Raw genomic sequence first — 12476 nt, 5'->3', positions numbered from 1 at the left:
CGCCCCGAGAAACAGACTCAGTCAAACACAGATCGAAACGCCTGAAGAAGAGCTGATCTGCATCATATGTGGGTTATGTAAGGCCTGAGTGTGTCTGGGTTCACTGAGGAGAGAGTGTGTGTTTGTTTCCTACAAAAAAAACACTCGTCACAGGCTTTACCATAACCAGCAGGGCCGGATTTACCTCTTCTCGTGACATATAGGTTAAAGAGTGTCTTTATGACTCTTGCTTTTTTTAATATATACCCCCCAAAAAGCAAGCAGTTTATATTAGGTGTCTTTAATTACTATGTCCTTACATTTAAATTAATCAATGCACTTACCGTTTACATGCATGCTTTTACGTTGTACCTACATTTCTTAAAAATATATGTAATTGTAATTTACAATCACATTGTTGGCCCTTCCCTTACGTTAATTTATTTTATTCATTTTCAACTTACAATATGGCTACATTGCGCTCATTGTTTTTGATGTAAAAACAAAACGAATCGTAATCCATATAAGTGCGAAACTAAATGTACTCTACATGCAACTAAGTTATGGGACACCATGCAATTGCCTTTTTAATTATGTAGATACTGTTACTCATATATACCCGGCCTTTGTCTAATATTATCTAGCTGTAAAGGTGTTACGCATTTAAGCTGCTAAATCAAACTAAGCCGCAGTGTTCGGTTTACAGTATAGATACACATGAAGCAAGCAGCTAATGCCTGTGTGCCTACATGAATGATGGCGTAGCATAAAGTCTGCAGCACTTATATATCTTTTGGTTACATAAGTAGCTGTGTATCTGTTTCATCTATAATTACAAACTGTAAGTACAGGCAGTTCAATAACACGTACGTTCAACAGCTACTACTAAGTACTTAACTAAATGTTAAGTGTAATATGAACACCTTAAAATAAAGTGTTACCAAACTCGGTGTACGTGTGCATTCGTGCGTGAAATCCCGGTGGGGGGGACTGATTATATTAAAATGCAATTTTATCATTAATTTGCTTGGTAAATGTCTTTTGGATGGTTTTTGCTGTCGTTGGCCCTGATTAGCGACGTAAAAAATAATCCTCATTTTGACATTGATAAAAGATGAGAAATGCATGTTACAGTCGGTTTTATTTTTAAAAATGACTCTAATGGCATTTTTTTGCCTTGTTCGAAAGCAGTTGGTTTTAGATGCTGGCTCCTAAAGCACACCATAGAAGCATTAACTGTTAAAAGACGTATTTTCATTAGCGGCTTTATAGCAACTTTTTAATAATAGAACTGCGTTTCTGCTGATCTGTTGGTGAAATATTCAAATAACTTGTTTTCTTGAGAGATTTATATCACAAAAATCAGCCTATAGGTATAAATTACTTGAAAAAATGAGTCTGTCATCTCATGCATATATTTACAGAAATTCTCTGGAGTTGTTTCCTAGTTATTTATATCAAGTTTATATTTCATAGTTTAAAGTATGACGTTTATGTGACATTGGTTACAAGCTGTTCTAGGACGGTGTCTTTCTGATAGCTGATTGAACAATTACCTAAGATATGATTCGTACAAGCTGTATTTTTTTTCCACAACATCTGAAGGTCATGTTCGTTTGCGTCTGTAATTAATCAAAAGGTACAGACGGCCCTTTAAACCGTTTTCAGGCAAGTTATGTTCATGCATCAAAAACAGCTGAATTTCCTTCAGACGTTACTGCAGTCTAAAGTGATACATGATTCTTCGTAGAATAATCAGTGTTGACAATAAATCTGCTACCAATTTTTTTTTTTTTTGTGGAAAGTTATGATACTTTTTAAGGATTATTTGATTAAAAAAAAGCACAGCATATATTCAAAATATATATTTTTTCTAACATTATATATCTATCATCAGTTTAACTGAATAAAAGGTTTAATTTCTTTCAGAAAGAATAAAATTCTGAGGTTTGAACAATGTTTCATGACACAGAGTGTGTGTGTGTGTGTGTGTGAGAGAGAGAGAGAGAGAGAGAGAGGAGGAGTGTGTGTGTGTGTGTGAGAGAGAGAGAGAGAGAGAGTGTGTGTGTGTGTGTGTGTGTGTGTTTGTATATTATAAATATTTGTAAGTCGGTTTAACTGATCGAATTCAGGTGTGTAATGAAAAATAAATAAAAAACAGACACCAGCACAAATAATCAGAGCATTTGTTTTATTAAATCTTGCGGTCCTAAAAAAAATTACAAAAGCATTTTATATTAACAAAATATACAAATGAAACTTACAATAAACCCAACTACTGTACTGTTACTGAATAATCCGCAGGAAGAAACGAGAAACAATAAAACACTTTCTTGAAACAAATCTTTGGTATGAAAGGCTGAGAACAATAAACCTGAGCAGAGTCGGTGTTTGACAGGATTTCTATTCATGTTTATGATTTCCTTCTGCATACGGAGTGTGTGAGGAAGAACGTGAGCTTGCGTTTAGGTGAACTTCTTGATGAAGCGCAGCTTGAGGTAAGCGATGGTGAGGAAGATGATGGTCATGATGCCCAGAGCCAAGTGATTCTGCCACAAACCCCAGGCTGAGAAATCAATGCCCTGTTCGCTCAGAAAGTCCTCGCCTGTGGAGCAGCTGCAACGAGAAACCACGACAACAAACGAAAAGTAGTTTAGCATCATTGCATGTTGGATTTCTACGCTAGCTACATTTATTCAACGTGTCGCTTTAAAACGAAACCCCAAGTCGCTTGACGTTGAGGTAAAAATGAAACATTAGCATATTGCCCGCCCACTTGTTGATCTTTTTTTATGTTGGTCTGAATGAAAATGTAAATTCATTGTTCACACTAGGTGCCACTAACACTGCTTTAAATGAAATCGACCAATCACTGGAGGAGTTTGGAAAAATTCATAGTGGAGCGAATCGTTTATGAGAGATCGTTTATGAGAATATAAAAGTGTTTTTGAGCCAGCATGCATGTCAGCATTGGGGACTCCCAAAACCAAAATATCAACCTTTCATAACCCAAAACAGAGGCACTTTAAACAAAGAAAATAAGCATTTTTATAAAATGTCACGTTGTTGAAAATGAAAAATAACAAAGATAACGTGTATAAACGCATATTTTTCAGCAGCTTAAACATTTTCATGAACTCAAACCCCTCTCCATTTAACTGTCGGTTGCGTACATCTGCCATGTTTGTAGTTTGCCTTTCGTGAAGTGTTTTTGGGCACGAATCCTTCACCAAAGTGCAATGGATTGTGGATAATATTATTGAACATGAAATAGTAGACCAGACTCTTTTTGGACATACTATGCTTTGGGACACACTCTAATCTTGCATACTATTCAGGATGACGGTGTAAACACTGGGACCAGAAAGAATGCTGTTCATTGACTTCAGCTCAGCATTCAATACAATAATCCCACAACAGCTCATCCACAAGCTAAACCTCCTGGGCCTTAATACCTCCAACAGGGTCCTGGACTTCCGTCGGTCCGTGTCGTCCGCACTAGCACACTGAGCACAGGTGTCCCTCAAAACTGTGTTCTCGGCCTGCTGCTCTTCACGCTACTGACTTTCTCCACCGGCTAAAAAGGGCAAGTCTCCCTCCGCCCATCCTCACCACCTTCTACAGGGGCACCACTGAGAGTGTGCTGACCACCTGCATCACCGTCTGGTATGGGAACTCTACAACGGACAGCGAAGATCATGGGTGCCCCTGTCCCCTCCATCCTGGACATCTTCCCTGCACAATGCTCCAGCAAAGCCTCCAGCATCACCAACCCCTCCCACAACCTCTTCCAGCTCCTGCCATCAGGTAGAAGATACCGGAGCATCAAATCTCGCTCCGCCAGCTATTTTCCCCCAGGCGGTGAGAGCCCTTAACTCCAATCACCCTGTCCTCGTCTGAAATCAGGAATCATTTCCGATGTGCAATTCTGAGTGCACTACACACCCAATAGTAAAGGACCCATCCCACTATATGCACACTAGACACTTTATGTACACACTCCCTACTACAAAGTCTACCAAGATAACGTGTCTACCTACAAAATCCGTTTGCACTATGTGCTGCTTCCCATTTTTCTCTCAATTTAATGCACAAATACAGCGGGGGAAATAAGTATTTGACACGTCAGCATTTTATCAGTAAGGGGATTTCTAAGTGGGCTATTGACACAAAATTTCCACCAGATGTAGCCAACAAGCCAAGTAATGAATTCACATAAAGAAATTATATAAGTTGAGCAATAATAAATAAAGTGAAATGACACAGGGAATAAGTATTGAACACACATTATTTAATACTTTGTAGAAAAGCCTTTGTTGGTGATTACAGCTTCTAGACGCCTCTTGTATGGAGAGACCAGTCGTCTTCATTGCTCAGGAGTGATTCTTGCCCATTCTTTCACACAAATGGTCTTTAAATCTTTAAGGTTCCTTGGACCTCTTTTATGAACTTTGATCTTCAGTTCTCTCCATAGATTTTCTATGGGATTTAGGTCAGGTGATTGACTGGGCCATTCATTGTTTCCTTGGCCTTGTGTTTGGGGTCATTGTCTTGCTGAAATGTCCACCCTCTTTTCATTTTTAGCTTTCTGGTAGATGGCAGCAGATTTTTCTCCAGAATGTCCTGGTACATTTCTCCATTCATCCTGCCCTCAATAATATGAAGTCTGCCAGTACCTGCCAGTCTGAAAAGCAACCCCAAACCATGATGCTTCCACCCCCAAACTTAACTGTTGGTATGGTGTTCTTGGGGTGGTGGGCAGTGCCATTTCTTCTCCAAACATGGTGTGTAGAATGACTGACAAAAAGTTCAATTTTGCTTTCATCTGACCTTACTATAGTCTCCCAATAATCCACAGGCTTCTCCAAATGCTCTTTTGCAAACTTTAACCGAGCCTCAACATGCTTTTTGTTCAGCAATGGAGTCTTGCGTGGTGAGCGTGCATGGATGCCATGGCGGTTTAGTGAAGTTCTGCCCGAGTGGTTCTTGGCTCTTGGAGAACTCTCCTGATTATTCTTTGGACTCCTCGGACAGGGATCTTACGTGGAGCACCTGATCGTGGCCGGTTTATGGTGAACTTGTGCTCTTTCCATTTCCGGATTATGGCCCCCACAGTGCTCACAGGAACATTCAGCATTCTGGAAATGCACCTATAACCATTCCCATCAAAATGCTTTTCAATGATAAGATTGCGAAGATCTTGAGAGAGTTCTTTGATTTTGCCCATCATGAAGTCTTTCCTGTCTGCCTCCTGGATAATGAGAAGCCTTTATAGGCCATCATTAAGCAGCCGATATCAATTAGTACTGATAGGGGGCAGGGTTTCTCTATCAATACTGACGGATTTCAGGTGATCTCCTGGCTTTCTATGCCATTTTGCACCTTGTTATCTTCATGTGTTCAATACTTATTCCCTGTGTCATTCCACTTTATTTATTATTACTCAACTGATATAATTAAATGCTCTGATTTCTTTATGTGAATTCATTACTTGGCTTGTTGGCTACATCTGGTGGAAATTTAGTGTCAATAGCCCACTTAGAAATCCCCTTACTGATAAAATGCTGACGTGTCAAATACTTATTTCCCCCGCTGTATATCTCCTGCACAACCTCATTTGCAGTACTCAAGTAAAGTTCTTGCACAGTCTCAGTTTGTGTACGTGTACTCAACTAGGTATAGTATAGTACAGATGGTTAACTGTGGTATAGCTTGATTGTTTTCTTCGCAACTGTTAACCGGTTAACCAGTATGTAGCACCGCGGTCCCGCGAGACACAACATCTCGTGTCCACACATCTAGCAGAAACAACAATAAAACCCACCTGACTTGACTTTACCCCTTTCAGCTGATTGTTTATTAGTCTCACGCAGGCTGATACTCACACTTGTGTTACTACGCCGCTCATGTTCCTCGGGTCGCAGAAGTCAAGGTCGGTGAACTCGTTGATTTCCAACGCCTGGAAGAACATTCGTCATCATCAGCATTTAACAAAACAATGAGTTATACTGTGAACACATGAATCATATATAAACCGAATCTCCATAAGCGGACTTCGGGAGTAAAACTGATGCGGATGAAGACTCACGGCGAGACCGTAACGAGGAATACTGAGATACTTCAACCAGTTTAACCAGACCGCGACACTGGGGAGATTCACCAGCAGCCCCGAGAAGATCTGAACACACAGAAACATTACAGAAAACACTAGACAGCTACGCAACAATGAGAGATTCATTCCATCTTAAGGTGAATTCGAAGTGGTTTATCAGTTTTTGACCAGTAGGTGTCGCTGTTAACACACTGATGTGGTGTGGACAGTGTGAGGTGACAAGATTGGCAGACAGAAGGAAATGAATAAAACACACACACGTGCATATACTTATTTACTTCTGTCTGAATCAGTACAAACGTAATAAAAAGTAAATGCATGCCATTTTTATTTAGTACTGTCCTGGGTGTAAGATATTTTAAGTCAAATACATTTAATCCGAAAACAACCACATTCAAGTTAATACAGTGTGTGTTACCTGGATGTACCTCAGAATCATACGGTCACTGCTGGAAAGGGTTCAAATGATGCTGGAAAACTGAGGATTTCTCTGAAGAACAGCGCTCCATTTAACAGTTGAGGATCATCCATGTATACACACACACACAGCATTAGGGGTTCACAAACTTTTGAATGGGGTTATTTTAATCATTTCTGATATTTGTTTTTTAGCTTGTGGACTAAAATGTAAACATCTTTTATGTAAATATCTTACTCAGGACAGCATCGAACAAAAAATAACATGCGCTTTTGTTTAATCTTCCTTATTTTGTTACAATTACTTGCATTTTGACAGATTCCGGGGATTGGGAAACAACATTGTGTATTGCTTTATTATTTGTGTTTAAACGTGTGTGTGTGTGTGTGTGTGTGTGTCTGTTCACCATCATAAAGACAAAGCTGATGGTCATGAAGATGTTAGCGATGGCCACCACCGTCTGATCGGCAGAGATGGCCAGAGTCATGGACGTGGCTGTGTAGGACACCAGAATGATGGAGAACAGGAAGATGAAGAAGGCCTCGGCCGTCGCCTTCAGTCCTGCACAGGAAACACAAACGCATCACAACCGACGTCTGATATCATACGAACGCGAACGAAGCGAAGATGAAGGCCGTGCATGTCTGACCGATCATGAAGTACGCCACGCAGCTGAAGATGATTGCTGGGATGGTGCGTAGAGTCAGGATGTCAGACAGGATCTTAGACAGGAAGTAGACCGAGACTCTGTAGTATCCGCTGATGTACTCGTGCCTGAGGACACGCCCACCACAATCAAACAAATATTATAATTACAATCATTCCCCCAGATGAATACACAGAAAATATCCAAATTAAATTAATATTTTTTTCTTTTTCTTTTTTTTACTTTGGAAAAATGTTGTATTCAAAAAAATGTAATTTAATTTTAAATGTATTAAATTAAAATTCTTGAAACTAATCTTCGTAAAATCATCACAAATAATCTCTTAACCCTCTGGTTTTTATTTGTGAACACAAAAAAAATCTATTTTAATCATTTGGTAGAAAAATCTTTTATATATATATATATATATATATATATATATATATATATATATATATATATATATATATATATATATATATTTTGCAGTATGAATGACAAATTTGGAGCGCAACAGATTTATGGCTTTCTTTCTCAATGGTACTGTTCACATAAAAATGAAATATAAAATAAAATCTGTCTGTCACATTTTACGTGATGTCTACCTTAAATTTGGAGCACAGTTTGTTTAGATCTATGCCTTTGAATAAGACACAGTTTCAGATTGAAACATGTTTTGAAAAATGCACAAATATACTTAATTTTTAAAAGTTAAAAAGTTAAGAGTTTAAGTTGAAGTGACACCAGTACAGTGCTCAAACATGATTATATGCGATGCAACTTTTTAGCAACTTTAAAAAAATAGCACCAACTCTATAAAATCTAAATCTAAATAAAACACATAAATAAAGACACATTTTATTTACCTGCACGGCAGGAATTATATTTCACTGAAATGTTTTATATTAAATACACAACAATAATTAAGACAAATATAAAACAAGCTAAAATGTAAAAATAACCTACAATTCTAATAATACAACTGTACTGTAGAATATACCAAAACAGATATATTAAGATATTAAAAACCTAAATAACCATCTCACATTATTTGATAATCACACTAAACCATAACTATATACAGCGTCCAAATTACAAAGCACACATTTAATTTATTATACATAAAGTTACAATGTTTCTACACTAGATATGTGCATCAAAACAAATAATTCCACCATGAACAAACCGTTATTTTATTTATTTATTAGTTATTTCACGTCCTATAGAGTGTTTAGATAAACTGCGTTAGAGATGAGAACAGAACAGAAGCAGATAATCAAGAATTATTAATGCAAACAAACATAATGGAATTCATTCAGGAAGAACTGGTTCTCACTTGCCAACTCAAGTGTGTGTGTGTGTGTGTGTGTGTGTGTGTGTGTGTGTGTTCACTTACACAAACAGTTTCCTCTCAGTGATGAAGAGTTCAGCTGAGGAAACGGCGCTGAAGCACTGATTGGTGGTAATGAAGAAGAGCGCGCCCATCCTGAAACACACACACACACACACACACACACACACACACACACACACACACACACACACACACACACACACACACACACACACACACACACTCTATGGTTAGTGGACAACCCAGTGGAGGTTTTTTGAATTATACTCAATTCTGAATGAACTGGTTTTCATACCTGTTCTGAATGCCGCTTGAATTCTTCTCCACTCCAAAAAATATCGCTCCAACAACCAAAGCCAGGAAAATCATCACACCGATCTGGAGAAACAACCTCAGATTAATACAGAAATACTACCATCAATATCAGTTTAGACAAAAAAAAAAAAAAAAAGATAACCCCTAAAATATTTTAAACAGCAAATTCACCTCAAATATTTTTGAATATTTAACGAATCAAACTGAATTCTTATTAATCTACGAGAAGAGTTAACGAAAACGTACTAATTCATAAAATAATCATTTTAAATCAACACAAATTACTTAAAAATAATATTTAATTTTTACCTGCAAGAGTTATTAGATTTATCTAAAACAAACAAAAACTGTAATAATAAAATTAAAAATTAAATACACAAATTATTTTGCTTAAAACATTAAAAAAGGAGATTTTATTTTATTCTAACCAGTAAATAAAACTCACAAAAAGTGATTCGAATTTTATCAAAAATGTAAATACAAATAAATGCATGGAAATATATAATTAAATGCAAATTTTTAAATAATAATAAAGAGTTGAAAAATTACTGAAATATTGAGGAATTTCAGCTTAAATATTTCAGGTTGATAGATGAATGCCTGATTTGAACGGTGGCGCTGACCTGAGCGAACGAGGTCTGAGGGTTCAGCATGAGGTTCCTGAAGGTCCTCTTGAGGACCCAGTTGAACTGGTGGCAGAAGGACGTGCTGTAGGTGATGGTTCTGGATTTGGGTCGTGAGCTGTAGTCCTGTCCCTGAACGATTCGCTCCAGCTCGCTTTTGGTCTGTTTGTAGCTGCCGCTGTTCTTGTACTCCTCCACCAAACGGTCCTCGATGCCCTTCAGAGACGAACTCAGCTGCTCCTCGTCCAGTTCTGACATATACAAACACATTATGAGCATTTTTACAAACACAAGACATCTCGTTCCATCAGTTCCACCGATTATTTACAGAAGGAGCGTGGCAGAGTTTCGCTCCCTATTCAGGAAACATGGGTTACAGATGTGTAGCCTTTCGCAGGCCGCCATGACGCAGTGGCAACAGTGTAAATGCTGTGGCATCTGGCACAAAAATGAACCAGGAACTAGAACCTGCATCCAAAAACCTGATTAAAATATGCAAGGAGGACCACCCAGCTGCAACCCAGATATCCAAAAGAGACCTCTTTAAAAAGAGCCTGGGATGATGCTCCAATCCTAGTAGAGTGAGCTTTAAAGGCCTGACCCTCGAGAAAGTGGTTCTCTGGGAAAGGCTTGATTTTCTTGGCGGCTGACAACGTTGAAGATCTACCGTACTTCAGTGTGAGAAGAACGAAGCAAGTTCCTCTTGATGTAGCTGCTGAAGCACGTAAACGGGTAAAAAAAGACGGTAAGTCCTCTCACAACGGGGTTTGCTCCAGAACCGGGACCTCGATAGGAGTCACTGTGCAATTGCAGGTTGCATCAATTTAACCAAACGGTCTCAGATCCGTCCAAAGGTGAGTGACACTGACAGAAAGGACCGAAGGGGGCACGCATTTAAGTCCCGCGACACAAAGAACTATATTTTTGACCGGAGCCAACACCCAAATCCAGAATCTAGTCAGTGTTTCATTATATATCAGTAGTTGCATTTATCAAAAATTCTCTGTCTTTGAAGGTAATCTATTGCAATTTGAAATTTGAGACCTATTGCAATTCATTGGATGGGAGGCGCATCATGTACTGCGCATTACTCTGGGACGCATAGTTTCTGTCCATCTGTTGAACAAAATGTGTACAAAAATAAAAGCAATTGCATACGGAAACTAAAATGACGTTTAATGAGAAGAACTTTACGACCCTGTCCGTTAAAATGATGGACAATGTTAAAGTCTCATGCAACCTCTCCCCCTCTCTCTATCTTTAAATAAAAAACACATATCAATTGTGGTGATTCTTGACAATAAGAAACTTCAAATCAGCCTTTATACTGTGAGAAAGCAATCACGGAGAAGGGAAGCTGTCGTACCCTCATTGGCGTATAACTTGTTGAGAGCGACGGCGGTGGAGTCTCCGTTGATGACGTCCAGGAAGAAATCAGCAGGGTTGTTATGAGGTTCACAGGTGTATCCTGACACACACACACACACATCAGTATCAGGACGTGAGAGGTCTCTTCATGTGTGTATGTGTGTGTGTTTTCATACCGATCTGGCTGAAGTAGTCCAGGGCGTCTTGAGCCGGGCCGTGATACACCAGTCTTCCTCCCACCAGCAGCGTGAGGCTGTCGAACAGCCGGTAGATGGAGTACCGCGGCTGATGGATGGAGAGGATGATGGTGCGACCGCTGTTCGCCATCCTGAACAAACACAGGTTAAACGCCTGGGACGGCTAAAGTGCCTCAATTATGGAGCTTCCGTGCAGTGTGTAGCACGGCGGGAATGAAAACATCCCTCCAAGACGTAGATATAAAAGCGCGCAGTGTATGAAGAAAGAGTCGAAAACCAGACCCAAGCCGCATTTTCGCATGTTGCCGCCCACTTGATCTTTTCAAGTCGGTCTGAATGAAAAATGTAAATTCATTCTTCACCACTAGGTGAATTGTGGAGCATTAAAATAGCTGTTTCCATGGTAACGCTGTACACAATTAAGTGAATCACAATCACTTTGGGGGTTTGAATTGTTGAGTGAATCGTTCGTGAGTCGTTGAACTAATTAAAATTAAATGCATATGATAAGAAAATTTGTGATTTTGACCTGCATGTATGTCAACCAAACCTAGATATTAGCCTTTACGGGAGAGCACGGGGTGAAAATGTAGAAATGTATTAAATATATTTCCAAATATTTGTACAATAATAAGTATATGCATTTACCAAAGCCTTGTTTAGACTGTCGGCCCAGATCTGTATATCCAGATGGGAACATCGCATCGCATCGTTCATCATTTTTGGCAATTTTTTTTGCATTATTATTATCTACGCTAAAAACAACAGTGAAGATCAACGTGCGCGAAAAGTCCAAAATTTTTGCACGCTGAAAAATTAATTCGGGCTTAAAAAAAATGGTGTGTTAAATCCGATCTGAGCGGTCAGACTGAAACAGGTTGTAGCTGGAAATGGAAATCTTATTGCCATTCAGACTATGAAGATTTGGATAAAAAAAGTAATTTTGAGCTGACAATCTGAATGAGACTCGAGTGCTTTCTGGTGGAACAAACAGTTATGTTTTGTTTGTAAAATGTGAACATGTCTGTCTTGTGGTCTAGGTGTGGAATATGAGCTGTTTCGTATAAAAGCACCTCTTGAGCAGCATGAGGACGGAGTTGGCCGTGCTGGCGTCCAGGCCTGTGGTCGGTTCGTCCAGGAAAAGCACCGGCGGATCAATGATCAGCTCCATGCCGATATTTGTCCTCTTCCTCTCTCCACCCGAAACACCACGAATCAGCTGCGTGCCCACCTGTAAAACCAGCCAATCAGAGCAGCCGTCTTCAAATTCATTCAGTCATTGTTTTCTGAATATTTACACACACACATAAAACAATGACTAATGAACAGAACATTTATACACACAAAGGCACAGTTTATTTATAGAGTGCACTTCATACCCGATGACAATTCTAAGTGCTTTACATATAAAAAGATTTGAGATAATCATAAAAAAATAATAACAATAAAAACAAGGAATTTAAA

General features: G+C 38.9%; 1 protein-coding gene across 3 annotated transcripts in view; it reads right to left on the bottom strand.

The window, feature by feature from the left end:
- Positions 1–2159: 2159 nt before the first annotated feature.
- LOC122332781 (broad substrate specificity ATP-binding cassette transporter ABCG2-like) overlaps positions 2160–12476 on the bottom strand; it is a 23343-nt gene continuing 13026 nt past the window's right edge. For all 3 annotated transcript variants that reach the window (XM_043230180.1, XM_043230179.1, XM_043230181.1), the window contains 11 exons: positions 12086–12243; positions 10992–11143; positions 10814–10915; positions 9448–9698; positions 8805–8887; positions 8552–8641; positions 7159–7283; positions 6916–7070; positions 6068–6157; positions 5865–5938; positions 2160–2595 (listed from right to left, as the gene is read on the bottom strand). In XM_043230180.1, coding sequence (XP_043086115.1) covers positions 2445–2595; positions 5865–5938; positions 6068–6157; positions 6916–7070; positions 7159–7283; positions 8552–8641; positions 8805–8887; positions 9448–9698; positions 10814–10915; positions 10992–11143; positions 12086–12243 — 1431 coding nt within the window. In that variant the 3' untranslated portion in view covers positions 2160–2444. The remainder of the gene's footprint in view (positions 2596–5864; positions 5939–6067; positions 6158–6915; positions 7071–7158; positions 7284–8551; positions 8642–8804; positions 8888–9447; positions 9699–10813; positions 10916–10991; positions 11144–12085; positions 12244–12476) is intronic.

Source organism: Puntigrus tetrazona, unplaced genomic scaffold (genome assembly GCF_018831695.1).
Source record: "Puntigrus tetrazona isolate hp1 unplaced genomic scaffold, ASM1883169v1 S000000148, whole genome shotgun sequence".
NCBI lineage: Eukaryota > Metazoa > Chordata > Actinopteri > Cypriniformes > Cyprinidae > Puntigrus > Puntigrus tetrazona.
Note: the sequence above shows the minus strand (reverse complement) of the source record. Positions and strands in the feature narration are given on the sequence as shown.